At 54.4% G+C, this 14,612-nt stretch overlaps 1 protein-coding gene and 1 long non-coding RNA gene across 2 annotated transcripts in view; one reads left to right on the top strand and one right to left on the bottom strand.

The window, feature by feature from the left end:
* Positions 1-7,217, top strand: part of LOC105521177 (bone morphogenetic protein 8B-like) — a 31,705-nt gene extending 24,488 nt beyond the window's left edge. Inside the window, exons 4-7 of the mRNA XM_011955263.1 lie at positions 2,638-2,832; positions 3,664-3,743; positions 4,299-4,409; positions 6,927-7,217. Coding sequence (XP_011810653.1) covers positions 2,638-2,832; positions 3,664-3,743; positions 4,299-4,409; positions 6,927-7,076 — 536 coding nt within the window. The 3' untranslated portion in view covers positions 7,077-7,217. The remainder of the gene's footprint in view (positions 1-2,637; positions 2,833-3,663; positions 3,744-4,298; positions 4,410-6,926) is intronic.
* Positions 3,543-6,760, bottom strand: LOC105521176. The gene is made up of 4 exons (XR_001003233.1): positions 6,120-6,760; positions 5,103-5,192; positions 4,859-4,993; positions 3,543-3,766 (listed from the first exon to the last, which is right to left on the bottom strand). It is a non-coding gene; the product is annotated as an uncharacterized LOC105521176 (long non-coding RNA).
* Positions 7,218-14,612: the final 7,395 nt, after the last annotated feature.

The raw sequence follows: 14,612 nt of genomic DNA, 5'->3' as shown, positions 1-14,612 counted from the left end.
GGGGGGGTCCCACCGGGTTCCCCGGGGGACTTCGGTTACCGCAGGAATGCATTTACCCAGCGCTTGGAGGCGCGTTTGCTGCTGGCCTCCGACTTTCCTCCCTAGGTGGACGGTGCTCCCCTAGAGAGCTGCGACTTTAATTGAAAACAGATCACATCCTCACTGTGTTCCTGGAGCACTAAAAGGAGAGGAGTAGGGTGGGGGAGCTTCTCCAGGCCTGCCAGATGCAGGGCTCTGAACCTAGACCTGCTGCTAGTCCCCTTTTGCCACCCTCGTCTCCCCGAGCCACACCCAGCCAGGCCCCCCTGCAATTTGCTTGGAAAGTATATGATAATCCTGGCTCTGACCCACCTTGCTCTGGGACCCTGAACAGTTGCTGCTCCCTCTGGGCCTTAGTTTCTGCTTCTGTAAAATGGGAACCTGGGATTAGCTACTTCAAGGGTCCCCAGTCAGGCTCGCCTGGCCTGTGAGGCCTACAGAGGGGTTCCCAGCACCCAAGCCAGGCCTGGCTCAGAGAGGCTCTGTGAGGGTCTGTGGTGTGACTGATCTAATGCGACATTCTATCCTGTGTCTGGGAGACCCCATAAGACCCTTGAACACAGCTGCACAGAAACAAATAGCGAGCAAAGCATGCAGGACTGATGGCCCCTCTGGCCCCAGCGCTGCCAGGGCTCCCCAGGGAATCACAGGACAGAGCCGCACATGCAGCCTGGAGGGCTGCCCTGGGCCCCAGGTCGTCCCCATGTGTCAGCCAGTCCACAGAGTGACACTCCAGTGCCCGGGCTGGTGACCGTCACCGCCCCACTCAGGCTGCTCTGTTCTCTCCTCGTTGTGACCTGTCTTGCCTTTTCCTCTGCACCCTGGCTCTGGTCCTTGTATTTCTGCTGCTTCCCCATAACCTTGACTCACCGTGAACCAAGCTCTGCCCAGTGGCTTCTCTCTGGGCCTCCTTGCTGTCAGTGCCTGCAGCTCACAGCCTCCCTGTCTTAGCAGCTCTTGTCCACGCTCCTGTTTGTGGCAGATGACGACACAGGTCAAAGGTTGGTCTCTGGATTCACTGGTTGTTCAATCAACTGGCCAGTGGATACCGGGGGACTGAGGCACAGTTGCTTAAAGGCTGACCTTTGAGTGGGACTGAGGGTGGGGCAGGCAGTGTCCTTGACCTGCAGGGTGTACTGGAGAACTACGTAGGAATAAATACATCTGTATGTGTAGTGTCTAAGCGTATGTGCATCTGTGTGTTAATACAGACCCACATATATGCATGTGTGTACATACGTGTGTACATCTGTGCTTGTAAAGTGGAGGTGAAACGTGCTTTTGTGTAAACTGAAGAACTGGCACTGTTTAAAGAGACAAGAAAATGAACTGGTAATCATGCTTCTGCAATTCAGTATCAGGAAATTTCACCCATGCACAGAGTGAAGAGGCTCCATTGCACTCCATCTTTATCGTGAAAAGCAGGTAATAACCTATGTTATCTGATGACGAGTTCCAGGGCTTTGAACTCCGGTGCTGAAGCCGTCCTCCAGCCTTAGCTTCCCAAAGTGCTGGGATTCCAGGTGTGAGCTACCAAACCTGGCTACTTGAAAGTTGAAAAAAAAAAAATGAGGATGTTTTTGCTGGGCTGACAACTGTGTAAAACTTAAACTGACAGAGTAGCCCAGAAAAATGAAAATGTATGGGAGTTGGAAAGGCTTTAAAATGGTATTTTTTTCTCAAAACTGTATCATGGTTAACTGCTTTTACAATAGAAAGGTTACTGAAATCCAAACAAGCACAGGAGGGTGCCGTTTTATTGGTGAAGGGCTAGTTATCATGTGTTTTAGCAGCATCCTGTCTGGAAGCGACTGTGGGGGACAATCCCCTGTTTACAGGCTTCACTCCTCCTGCAGCTGAGGCCCAAGTCAGATCTCTGCTTCAGCCTTTTCTTTTTTCTCCATAAACTCAGCTCATGCATAAGAACTTGGGCTCTGGAATGGGACTGCCGCAGGCTGAAACCTGGGCTCTGGGACTTGGTTCCAGTGTCTCTGCTCTGCCTGGCATCTCCCTTGTAGGCATCAGGGAGACAGTTAATGCCCTGCTCTTGGGCTGTGCCCAGCAGAGAAGCACTCGCTAAACCTGGCAGATGCTACCACGAGCTGTCTCAGTCATAAATTCGACATTCTCATCCCAGAAAGTGCGGGATGGAAGACAGAACACAGGCCTCGGGGTCCTTGGACCGAGGTGGGAGCGCTGGTTCTCGAAGTCACTGGCAGTAGGACTCTGGGTCTCCTATGAAGAAGGAGCTGCAGGATTACTGTAAGGACCCAATGAGGTGATCCATGGGAAAAATCTTCAAACTTGTAAAACGCTTCACAAGTGTCTGTGTCACAGCTGTCACTAATAACACCACCCGCACGCAGCTCACCAAGGCCCCCCTCCCACCTCCTCCAGATCTGCCCCCAGGAGATGTGGACTGGCTGGGGCTGGACCAAGGACTCCAGGCTTCAGATGTGGAAACTGAGGCTCAGCAGGGACCCTCGGGTCCTCAGCCTTCACGCTCCTGGACCTGCCCAGGCCCCGGCAGAGAGATCCCTGCTGTGTCTGCTGCAGGGCCACTGCCCGCGAGTGACCCCTCTCTCCTTTCTGTCACAGGGCACAGCGTGGATCCTGGCCTGGCTGGCCTGCTGGGTCAACGGGCCCCGCGCTCCCGACAGCCTTTCGTGGTTACTTTCTTCAGGGCCAGTCCGAGTCCCATCCGCACCCCTCGGGCAGTGAGGCCACTGAGGAGGAGGCAGCCGAAGAAAACCAACGAGCTGCCGCAGGCCAACCGACTCCCAGGGATCTTTGGTGAGGGCTGGGCGGGGTGGGGCCGAGGCCCTGCGGGCTTCCAGTTGAGAGAGGCAGGGTGAGAACCAAGTGGTGGCCCAGAGCCCTCAGGCTCAGGTCGGTTCAAGCTGACGGCCGCTCTCCAGCCACCTTTCCTGACCCCATCTTTTGCCCTGATGCACCCTGGCGACCGGCACTCCAGAGGCCTGTCCTGCCTGTCCCTGCCACCCAGAAGGCCCCTTCTCTCTCCCTGGCTCCTCCAGGTCTTTCCCAGGAGCCTCCATCGGAATCAGCTGCCCCTTCCCTGGGAGCCGCAGCCCCTCGTGACCCGCGGTTGTGCCTGGGCACCCCGCACCATCCTCGGCTGCTTATGTGAAGTTTTCTCCCCAACTGGGCCAAGCCCTTCAGGATCAGGGACAGGCCTGACCCGACCCTGTGGCCTCCTTCCCAGGGAGTCGGCCCTTGACTGGCCTCGTCATGAGGCACCTGAACCTGAGGAACGGGTGTGGCAGGAGAGGGTGGGCCGGAGTCACAGGGGTCTCTAGAGAGGAGGCGGCACAGGATGGCCGAGGGTCCTGCTGGGCTGTTTACTGGCGCATCAAGACGCTCCCAGGCTGGAGGACAGGGGAGTGCTGAGCACAGTGTCACTCCGGCCGTCGGGAGCCATGGCAGGCTCTTCAGCTGGGTCACGGTACAAGCAGAGTTCCAGGGATGGGCTTTATGAGACCAAATGGTTTCCTGTCATTCGTTTATTTGACAAATGACAAATCAGGGCATCCCCCACCCTGGTACCCCGTAGTAGCTGCACAGAGCAGGAACCCCAGAAAAGACCTTGCCCTTCTGTCCCTGCAGATGACATCCACGGCTCCCACGGGCGGCAGGTCTGCCGTCGGCACGAGCTCTACGTCAGCTTCCAGGACCTTGGCTGGCTGGTAATTGCTGACTCTCCTTGTTTCTGAAATGACAATCACCACCTGTAGATCAGAAGTGAATCTGCAGGGAGGACATAGAATCATGAGTGACTTCAGTTTTTCTTCTTTATTTTTTTTCTGTGTTTTCCAAGTTTTCTAAAGAGGGAATACGGTGAGAAAGGGCATTTTATTTTTTAACCATGAAAATGAAGACTGCAACTAAGCTGTCAGCTTTGCAGCAGGGAAACTGAGGCCAGGCTGGCAGTGGCTCCCTGCATCGGCTGCAACTGCAGCTCTGGGAGGTGCAGGCAGGAGAGGGCTGGCTGGGAAGGGGGATGCAGAGCGAGGATGGGGGATGTCGGGCCTGAGCTCCCACCCAGCCCTGTCTGCTGGGGTTCCTAGGTGGATTCAGACCTCCTGGGGGAGACTGCCTTGCAGGGACCGAGGGTGGGTTTGGGCCCTGACGCTCAGGGAGGTTCAGGGGCAGCCCTGGGCTGTCCTGTGACAAGTCCAGTGACAGGATGGGGGGCTCGGACAGGCACATGGATGGGACTCACCTTCTCCCATGTCCCCTAGGACTGGGTCATCGCCCCCCAAGGCTACTCGGCCTATTACTGTGAGGGGGAGTGCTCCTTCCCGCTGGGCTCCTGCATGAACGCCACCAACCACGCCATCCTGCAGTCCCTGGTCAGTACCGTGCCCATCCTGCCAAGCCCCCTGGGGTGGGGGACCCTGCAGAGAGGGGTCTGGTCCAGCCAGCCGGGAGGACAGTGAGGCCACCTGCTCCGTGTCTCAGGGGGATTTCTCTGCACAGAGTCAGTAACGTTGCTAACTTCCCACAGCTCTGCAGGAACTGGTCCTCATACAACCACACTAGCACACATAGACTCGCACCCGAACACAGACACACTCCACACTGACACTGAACAGTTGTATACACGTGCCTGTTCCATGCATCGCACATGCTCCTGTGGGACACTTACACACCTGCGTGTGGTGCCCAGACAGAGGCACAGCGCATGAAACAGACTGTGTGGGGGCTGTGTGATCTTAACACATGGGCCCCCGAGTACACTAGCAGGTCTGTCCACCCATGATATGTGCGCACAGTGTGCAGGACGGGTGTGTGCACCCACCTGTGCCGCACCGCAGGCAGGAAGCATCTAGACGGTTTGGCTCTCAACCCTTTGGCCTTTCCCCCAGTTTCTCTCTTGGCCATTTGTGTTTTCTCTGGATCCCCTGGCTTTTGATGCCTCGCTGTCTGGGGCAACCTTCAATGATGAAAGCAGGCTTCTGATGGGATCACTGGTGCTGTTCACCATGGAGTGCTCTGTGTGTTTGTGGATTCTGGCACCGAGGCTTCCTTCTAGAACTTTTTACCTAGAATTCCAGTTCCTGGCATTCCACAGCCTTATGTTTTCCTCTTAGGAGGTTCAACGGTGATGCCTGGATCAGGCGTGGTGGCTCACCCTGTAATCGCAGCACATGAGCCCAGAAGTTCGAGACAAGCCTGGGCAACATAGCGAAACCCTGTCTCTAAAATAAAAATTAAAACACACACACACACACACGTGTGCATGTAACGCCTTGGTGTGAGAGGAAAGAAATTACCAAAAGCTGCTCTGAGCCTATGATAATGCTTCCTTTCTGGGCAGTCAAATGGCGTTTGCTGGACACCTGGAGCCACCTCCTTGGAAAGGCCCGGGGGTGATGAGGACACGTGGGGCGGCCCCGCCCAGCCACTCTTTATGCTGTGTGGTTCTCACAGCTGCATGTGTGGGAGGCACAAGGGAAAGTGACTGCACCTGCAGCTCCCAGACTCCATCCTCTCTATCCCGGCCCCTCAGGGGCTCAACTAAAGTGAGCGCTCACAGCCTGCTGGGCAGCAAACAGACAGGCGCTGTGCTCTAGGGGAGGCTGTCAGTGGGCACAGAAGCAAACCAACCATGGAGCTGACGCCTCCTGTGAGGAAGAGCAGAGCGGCTGTGCCATCAGTGGAGTGAGACTGGGCCCGGCCTCCCTGCACAAGGAGGGGCACGTCAGCAGCTGGAGGAGGAATGTTCCATCAGAAGGAGCAAGTGCAAGGCCCTAAGACAGTAGCAAGTTGGCCCCAAGTTCAGGGTCAGCAGGGAGGAGGGGCTGGGTGCAGTGAAGGGGAGGAGAGCGGAAGGAGGTGATGCCGGGAGTGGGCAGGGCTGTCTCCCCTAGGGCCTGGGGGTCCCTGAGAATGAGGGTGGATTTTATTCCAAGCAACCCGAAAGGCTGTCAGAGGTGTTTAACAAAGCAGTGACCTGGTCCGCATCACCCTCCAGAAGGACCTTTCTGGCTTGGGGAGGCTGATGGTGGCGGCAGTGGAAGGCAGAGGAGCAGGGGACAAGTGAGGGCTGCTGTGGTCACCTAGCAGGTGATGGCAGCTGGACGGGGCAGGTGGTCCAAGGCAGCATGGAGGTGGAGGTTGAGCCAGGGGCTGCTCCCGGTGAAGGGAGAAGGTGAGAGGAGTCATCCAGGAGGCCTCCCAGGTGGGGGCTATGATGTCAGGACAGGAGGAACTCCGTGTTCTGCTGAGGTCCAATTAGACCCCAAGTGCAGAATTAGGGAGGGGAGCAGGATCCGCAAGTCTGGAGTTCAGAAGAGAGGTCCGAGCTGAGCCCGGGGAGTAGAGAGGCGCGGGCACATGCAGGGCCCTGAAGTGCTGAGGGCAGATGCGGGCCTCTGGGGGAAGCAGCAGCACAGGAGAGGGGCTGAGGCTTGGCCTCCCAGAGCCTGGGGAGGGAGGCTGGGATGTGGGGAGGCAGAGCCTCTGGGGGCCCAAAGGGCCAAAAGAAGAAAGTGGTCCTTCCAGGCTCCCCCTTGGGGACCTCACTAAGGTACAAACCTGGCCATGCAGTTCTCCTTCCCATTATCCCCAGGAGGAAGTCTGAGCCCTTGGCCTGGGACTTGAGGCCCCTCATTAGTGCCCTGCCCACCTGCCCCACACCCCGGGGCTGCCATATGTCCCTCCCTGAGCACTGCAGGTCACCACGGCTCCTGCTCTCAGAGCCCTCAGAGCTGCTCTTATTCCTGTTAATATTTCTTATTGTGCTGCTCCCATGTGGCTTGGAGATGGCCAGGGCGGGGCACAGGTGGAGCCGGGGCAGGACTGGGTGGGTCCTCGGAGGAGGCTACTGGGCTTATGCCCCTGCCTGTATCCCCCTCCCTGGCCAGGTGCACCTGATGAAGCCAGACGCAGTCCCCAAGGCATGCTGCGCGCCCACCAAGCTCAGCGCCACCTCTGTGCTCTACTATGACAGCAGCAACAACGTCATCCTGCGCAAGCACCGCAACATGGTGGTCAAGGCCTGCGGCTGCCACTGAGCCCACCCGCCTGCCCGGCCCTTCTGCAGCCGCCCTTCTCATCCGGATCGGGCCCCGCAGAGGCAGAAAACCCTTAAATGCTGTCACAGCTCAAGCAGGAGTGTCAGGGGCCCTCACTCTCTGTGCCTACTTCCTGTCAGGCTTCTTCTGGTCCTTTCTGTGTCCCTCTGTGCCCCTCCCCTGGGGTTTGTGGCTGTCACCCTGTCCAACACTTTGGTGGCCTAAGGCACACAGCAGCCTCAGAGCCTGTGCTGACTGCACTGTTTGGAGTCAGCACAGAAGTCCTATCTTAGGACCTGTCAGACTGTGGCTGGCCCTGGATGGTCTGAGGTTGGCTGACCCGAGCTTTTCTCCATTCACCAGAGGGTTTAGGTGTGGGGAGAAGGGCTCTGCCCCTTCCCAGGTACAATACTGGTCACTTCTGGGCATCATTGGACACACTCATGTTCTCAGCAGTGTGTTCTGGGATTCTTCTCATTTGGTCCAGGGTACAGTTAGCATATTAGAAAAAGAATAAGCTGGACATCTCCACAAAGCCACTGGGGATTGTTTTTTTTTTTTTTTGAGATGGAGTCTCACTCTGTTGCCCAGGCTGGGGTGCAGTGGTGCAATCCCAGCTCACTGCAACCTCTGCCTCCCAGGTTCAAGCAATTCTCATGCCTCAGCCTCCTGAGTAGCTGGGATTACAGGAGCCCGCCACCATGCCCGGCTCATTTTTGTGTTTTTAGTAGAGACGGGGTTTCACCATATTGGCCAGGCTGGTCTTGAACTCCTGACCTCAAGTGATCCACCCGCCTGGCCTCCCAAAGTGCTGGGATTATAGGCATGAGCCACTGTGCCTGGCCACTGGGGATATTTTATGTCATGTATGTTCCCTTGCCCTGGGCCTGCCCCGTTTCCTGCCTAGGAAAGAGGTATGACTCCCAGAGGAGCAAAGAATCCTGTGGGCTTCCAGTTCCCTCCACCATCTCTACCACGCTGACCTATTTGGGGCTCAGCATTGAGACAGAGACAAAACCAGCAGCTCCAATGTGTGGTCTAGGCTGGCAGAGAGCAGATGCCCCCGCAGCCTACTCCCCTTGCCCATGGCTCACGTCAGTAATCAACCTATGTACCTTTTCCACTGAACCTGGACAGGGCCTGGGGCCTCAGCATAGAACTGCAGACAGCCACCACCAGGCATTGTCAACGAGACCTCAGTTCCCGCGCCTGCCCCACTGCAGAGCAATCCATTCCATCCAGAGCAGGGTGACTGGCAGTCTCTGGCCAGGCATGGGGCAAGGGTGGGGACTGCCAGTGTTTGCTTGTGTCTACGAGTTACGAACAAGCTGGCCACCAAAACTGGCGTCACCCTGGGTGCCCACCAGCACTGTCCTGTGTCTTGGGCCTGTGAGTCAAAGAAAAGGTCCCTGTCCCAGGGAGTGACAGGCAGTAATTAGGCTGAGTTGGGTGGGGAGGTTTGTCTCAGCCTCTGTTGTTCCCGGAAACCGCTGTTCTCCTTGAAGCAGCCACTGGGAGTTGGAGTGTTTATTTGATTTCTGACTTGCTAAGCCTGTAATTTACCTGCTGGAACAGACAGAGTCCAGCTGCCCAAACCGTGTCATTAAAAGCAGATCCTGGATCCGCCCCATCCACAGGCACAGCCCGGCGGGGTGGCTCCACCTCCCCATGTGCCCAAGGATGCGCCTCTCTGGAGTTCACATGCTGCACCCCCAGGGAGGGGACTAGGGAGAGCTGATCTGGCAGCAGGGGTGGAGCCTGGGGCCACGCTGCAGGACAGCAGCCCCTCCACCTGGACCAGGGAGGGCCTCCGCATGCAAGCGCAGAGGAAGAGGCCTTCCCATGTACATAAAGGGTGGGCCCAGGCTGTCTGGAAGTTGGTGAGTTCCCCATTAGTCTAGGACTTCAAGCTCAGCTAGCAGGGATTGGAAGAGGCAGTGGCCTGAGTGTCAGGAGACAGGTATTCTAGTTCCAGCTCAGGCACCGACTTGGTGTTCCCTTTCTTATTCATGCTTCAGTTTCTCACCTGCGACATGAGGACATAGGACTCTTTCATTCCAGAGGCTCTTCCAACCCAGAGAACCCGTCTGCCCCCATGACCTTCTCCCAAAGCTTGAGACGTGGCCTCAGCCCCCAGCTGCCACAGGACTTGGGGCCTGTCTGCCATTGCAGGACCTGATTTTTTTTTTTTTTTTTTGAGACGGAGTCTCGCTCTGTCGCCCGGGCTGGGCTGGAGTGCAGTGGCACGATCTCGGCTCACTGCAAGCTCTGCCTCCCGGGTTCACGCCATTCTCCTGCCTCAGCCTCCCGAGCAGCTGGGACTACAGGCGCCCGCCACCTCGCCCGGCTAGTTTTTTGTATTTTTTAGTAGAGACGGGGTTTCACCATGTTAGCCAGGATGGTCTCGATCTCCTGACCTCGTGATCCGCCCGTCTCGGCCTCCCAAAGTGCTGGGATTACAGGCTTGAGCCACCGCGCCCGGCCACAGGACCTGATTTAACAGCTCTCTTCTTCCAATACTGGGCAGTAGAGTTTTTGAAACTGACAAATGTGTGGTCTCTTCAGTGCCCAGTGTGTAACCTGGCATGGTTTGGGTGTGCTAGGAGTTTGTGAAATGAATGTTTTCAAGACACAAATGCTGCCATCAGGTGTGCAGAGTAGGCCTGAGGATCATGATGAGACTCCCTTTTTATGCAGCAAAGCACAAAGTATGAGAGTCATGGCCTTCCTGGTGGCCAGACTTCTAGTAACTTTAGCCACTCACACAGCCACCAAATGACGTCACATAGAGAAGGCCTCAGAAAAGGAGGAGGTCGTATGGACACACAGCTGATGAGGGGTCAGTGCTCAGCTACCAAGGTCATCTTCTGGCCTGGTTGCCTCCCATAGCCAAGGATGCATTCAAGGCTGCAGATCAGGAGCATGAATAAGGGTGGTCAACTCAGGCCCACTGGCTGCACCAAGTAGCCACTGACAGGGAGTCTGGGGCCATTCGGTGCAGAACAATCCCCCAACCCAGTGGCCATCTTCACAACTGCAGCACAGTGCTGGCCCTAATGCCAGGCGAGCGCACAAAGTCCTGTTTCTTTGTCTTTACGTAGGGACCTGGGCGATGTGCTTTAGAGAAATTCCCTATTATTTCACAGGAAAGGAGGCTGCGAACAGGAAAGGGCAGGTTGTGGAGCCAAGTCAACCTGGCATCAAGTCCTGGCTGCCTTCTTTTTTTTTTTTTTTTTTTTTAAGACAGGGTCTTGCTATGTCACCCAGGCTGGAGTGCAGTGGCAGTATCATGGCTCACTGCAGCCTCAATCTGCGGGGCTCAAGCAATCCTCCCACCTCAGTACAAGTCGCTGGGATGACAGGCACACGCCACCACACCCAGTTAATTTTTATATTTTTTGCAGAAACCAGGTCTCACTATGTTGCCCAGGCCAGTCTTTAACTTTGCCCAGGCCAGTCTTGAACTCCTGAGCTCAAGCAATCCTCCTGCCTCAGTCTCCCAAAGTGCTAGGATTACAGGCATGAGCCACTGCACCCGGCCTCTGCCTCTTCTTAATTTGACCACATCATGTACCTGCTGCGCCTGCTACTTCCTCACACTCTGTAGAAGAGGGTGCTAGTCCTGCCCTTTTGAGGCCTCCATGAGGGCCAAATGTGCCACGGGACACTTAGTGCCATGCCTGCACAGACCTGTGGAATAAACAGCACTTCTGAGCAGGCTCCTTTTCAAGGGACTTGCAAATTTGGGCCTTCCTTGTGTGCCTTCCTCATAAAACCCACTCCTCCCAGAATGTGCTTGGAGGTGCTGCTGTATTTACCTGAGAGCTGTGCTTTTCTTCAAAAAACCTAAACGTGGTCATCTCTTGGATGAGGTGTGGCCCTGCACCCTCGCCTGCTTGTGGAAGGAGTCTGGGTCCTGACCTGCACTAGGGTCTCTGCTGAAGAAGTGGCATGTGTGTAGCCCTGACCTGGCCCCGTACTGTGTGTGGGGCCCACCTGTGCCCTCATGGGCAGCTGAAGCGGGAGCTTTCTACCCCAGGTTCCTTTCCTTACTGAGAAGTCTTGAGCAAACAGTTGCCGCTCTCCATCCCCTGCTTTTTAAAAAATGTTTTTTCTCACATAAGAAAATGTTATCTGTGTGCTGGGGAAAATTTTGAAAATAACAAAAACCAGAATACAAACACCCAAAATCAATCACAGAGATAACCACTGTTCATAATTCCTTCTCCAGTCTTTTTTCTTGGCACATACACATTTGTCTTTATATAGGACATATGGATATTTTACAAAGTTAGGATCCTACTCTATGCACTGCTTGGTGATCGGATCTATTCAATGTATGAAACATTTTGAAAGTTCCTCTGATTAAATGTTCTTTGAAAACATAACTATTAGTAGCCTTCCATCCCTTGAGTTCTGCTTTAGCTTCTCCCTTGTATGTCTGGTCTTGCGTTCCCTTCCTCAGAGGCCGGGGTGGGGCTCCTGTGAGCAGGGCAGCAGGCAGCCCGGTGCTCAGATCGCATGGCCACGAGGCTGGCCACTGGTCTGGAATCCTTGGGCCAAGAACCTCCTCTCCTTCTCTGTGCAACACTTGGCACAAGTAGGGGCAGGTGACCTCGGAGTACAAGGGTCACAAGTGGACCCACCGGGATAGCTTCTGAGGACACCCTGATGGTTCTTCGCCCACTGGCCTCTGGCTGGTCCCTTGGTCCCTCCTTCCCAGGGTAATCAGGCAAGCACAGCAATAAGGTCCTCCCTTGTTTCACAAGGTTATGGGACCAGTTCTCCCTCCCGGGGCCTCCAGCCAGCCTGCCTGTCACCATTTTGAGCACTTCACACACATCCCTCTTCACCCCAGAATCCACCATGTTGAGCACTTCACACACATCCTCTTCTCTCCTGGGCTTCATGGCAGCCCTGCGTAGCTGCCTTATCCTGTCCTCAATGCTGCCTGTCCTGACGGCCATGACTGACCAGCAGTAATGACATCGACATTGAGGAATGAGTCCTGCTGGGAGCGCTGCCAGCCCAAGCTGATCCAGGGGGCAAAGCCCCACCCAGGGTACCAGAGATGGAGCTGGCTTGGGGTCACTGGGGCCAGGGCAATAGGCTTCTCCTTTCCCCACCAACCTCACCCTGGTGGATTCTAAACATCAAGACTTGATTCAGCCAGCACTTTGGGAGGCTGAGGTGGGTGGATCACCTAAGGTTCAAGACCAGCCTGGCCAACATGGCAAAACCCCCATCTCTTCTGAAAATACAAAAATTAGCTGGGCATGGTGGCGGGTGCCTGTGGCGGATGCCTGTAATCCCAGCTTCTTGGGAGGCTGAGGCAGGAGAATTACGTGAACCTGGGAGGCGGAGGTTGTAGTGAGCTGAGATCACGCTATTGCACTCCAGCCTGAGTGACAAGAGGAAAACTCCGTCTCAAAAAAAGAAAAAAATACTTGATGCAGACAGAGCTCCTAGGACATGTCATGGGAGCCAGTGGGGAGCCCTGGGGGAGGTTTTTGGAGACTGATAGGACTCAGCTTCAACACCTGAAGGAGGCCATGAGGTGGCCTGGCTGGCCCCAAACCGGTGCAGGGCGAGAGGCCATCCTAGCACAGGCTGCGCACCATGCACCACACTGCAGTTTCCAGGTAGGCCTGGGGTTGGGAGGAGGAAGTAGGAGCCACCCCTGGCTCGTTTCTCCCCAGCACCAAGCACATCTGCTGACTAAAGAAGGGCCCTGGGTGCTCCTCAGTAATACAGTTCTGTCGGTTCAGGGAGTACATAGTGAGTGCCAGGTCAGTGAGACTGAGGACAGATGCCCATCAGGCACAGGACCAGCTGGTGTGACAGCAGGAATGGTAACCAACCAGAAAGAGAAGACAGAGGCACTTTTACATGGCTTTCACTTCTACTGCCCCACAATGGGCTGACGAGGGCATCTCCTAAGGGACTTGGCCTAAAGCAGAAGAGCAACAGCAGAGATGCTATGGCCTGTCCCAGCAGCAATCTCTGAAAACACCTGGGACCTGGCTGGCAGGCAGCAGTATAAGAACTAGGATTTATTTTAGCAAACCAAACAGAACAAAACATCCAGGAGCCACAGTGGTGGGCCCACAGCAGACCCAGCAGCAAAAGCCGGGAAAAGTGGTGGTTGGTGAAGGAGCACCTGTGCTGGCTCCTGGGACCACAGCTGCACTTGGGAACAGTCCAGGCTGTGCCTACAGAGATGCTCCAAGCTGACCCTAAGGCAGGCCTCATGCCACAAATGCTGCTTGCTTCAAACAGGGCACCCTCCGTGCTGCCTCCTCTGAGGCTGGCAGCTCCTTCCTGGATGTGCAGGGGCAAGAGCAGAATGGAGAGCAGAGAGAGTGCCACACGTACTCCCCACAGTTGCCAATGATCACCTCTGCCTTGGCTTCCCATCCTTGCCTTTGCGGACAGAATAGAAGAGGGGACACTCAGGGGAGTGAAAGAGCAGAATAAAGATAGACTTCAGGGACATCCACCCCTACCTGCCCCCTGGGGACACTGGCCCTAACCGTGGTGGAGCTCACAATCTAGTGAAATAGAGTCACCTAAAAAAGATGTGGATTAATCTCATCTCAGGAATGCAAAGTTGGTTTAACATCTAAAAATCAATCAGTGTAACAGACAATTATCAATAGTATAAGGGACAAAACCCACATAATCATCTCAGATACAGAAAAAGCAGTAGACAAAATCCAATACCTTTGCATAATGAAAATTCAATAAACTAGGAATGGAAGGGGGAACTTTCTCAATCTGATAAAAGGTATTAACAGAAAACTACATGGTGAAAAATAAGATGCTTTCCCCCTAAGTTCAGGAACAAGATGAGGATATCTGTCTTTGACATTTCTATTCAACATTGTACTAAAGGTTCTAGCCAGGGTAATTAGGTGAAAAAAATGAAATGAAAGGCATCCAATCAGCAAGGAAAATGTAAAGCTATTTCTATTTGCAGATGACGACACACTCTTGCATATAGAAAATCCTAAAAAATCCACAAAAAAACTATTAGAACTAATAAACAAGTTTAGCAATGTTGCAGAATACACAATCAATATACAATTGATTATATATATTTTTGTAGAGACAAGGTCTCATTATGTTGCCTCAGGCTGGTCTCAAACTCCTGGACTCAAGTGATTTTCCCACCTCAGTCTCCCAGTGTGCTGGGATTACGAGTGTGAACCACCATGCCTGGCCTGTTTTGTGGTTTTCAAAGTATAAGCTGTATACATCTCTTAAACTTATGCCTAAATATTTTACTCTTTTTTATGCTATCGTAAGTATAATTGTTTTTCTTTTTATTCTGTTTTCAGGTTGTTCACTGCTAATGTATAGAAATATAATTGCTATATATATGGCCAGGTGCGGTGGCTCACGCCTGTAATCCCAGCACTTTGGGAGGCTGAGGTGGGCAGATCACAAGGTCAGGAGATCGAGACCATCCTGGCTAATGCAGTGAAGCCCCACCTCTACTAAAAATACAAAAAATTAGCCAGGCATGGTGGCGGG

This window comes from Colobus angolensis, unplaced genomic scaffold, assembly GCF_000951035.1.
Source record: "Colobus angolensis palliatus isolate OR3802 unplaced genomic scaffold, Cang.pa_1.0 Scaffold4, whole genome shotgun sequence".
Taxonomy (NCBI): Eukaryota; Metazoa; Chordata; class Mammalia; order Primates; family Cercopithecidae; genus Colobus; species Colobus angolensis.
The sequence above is the reverse complement of the archived record's forward strand: the minus strand, read 5'-3'. Positions and strand labels throughout refer to the sequence as shown.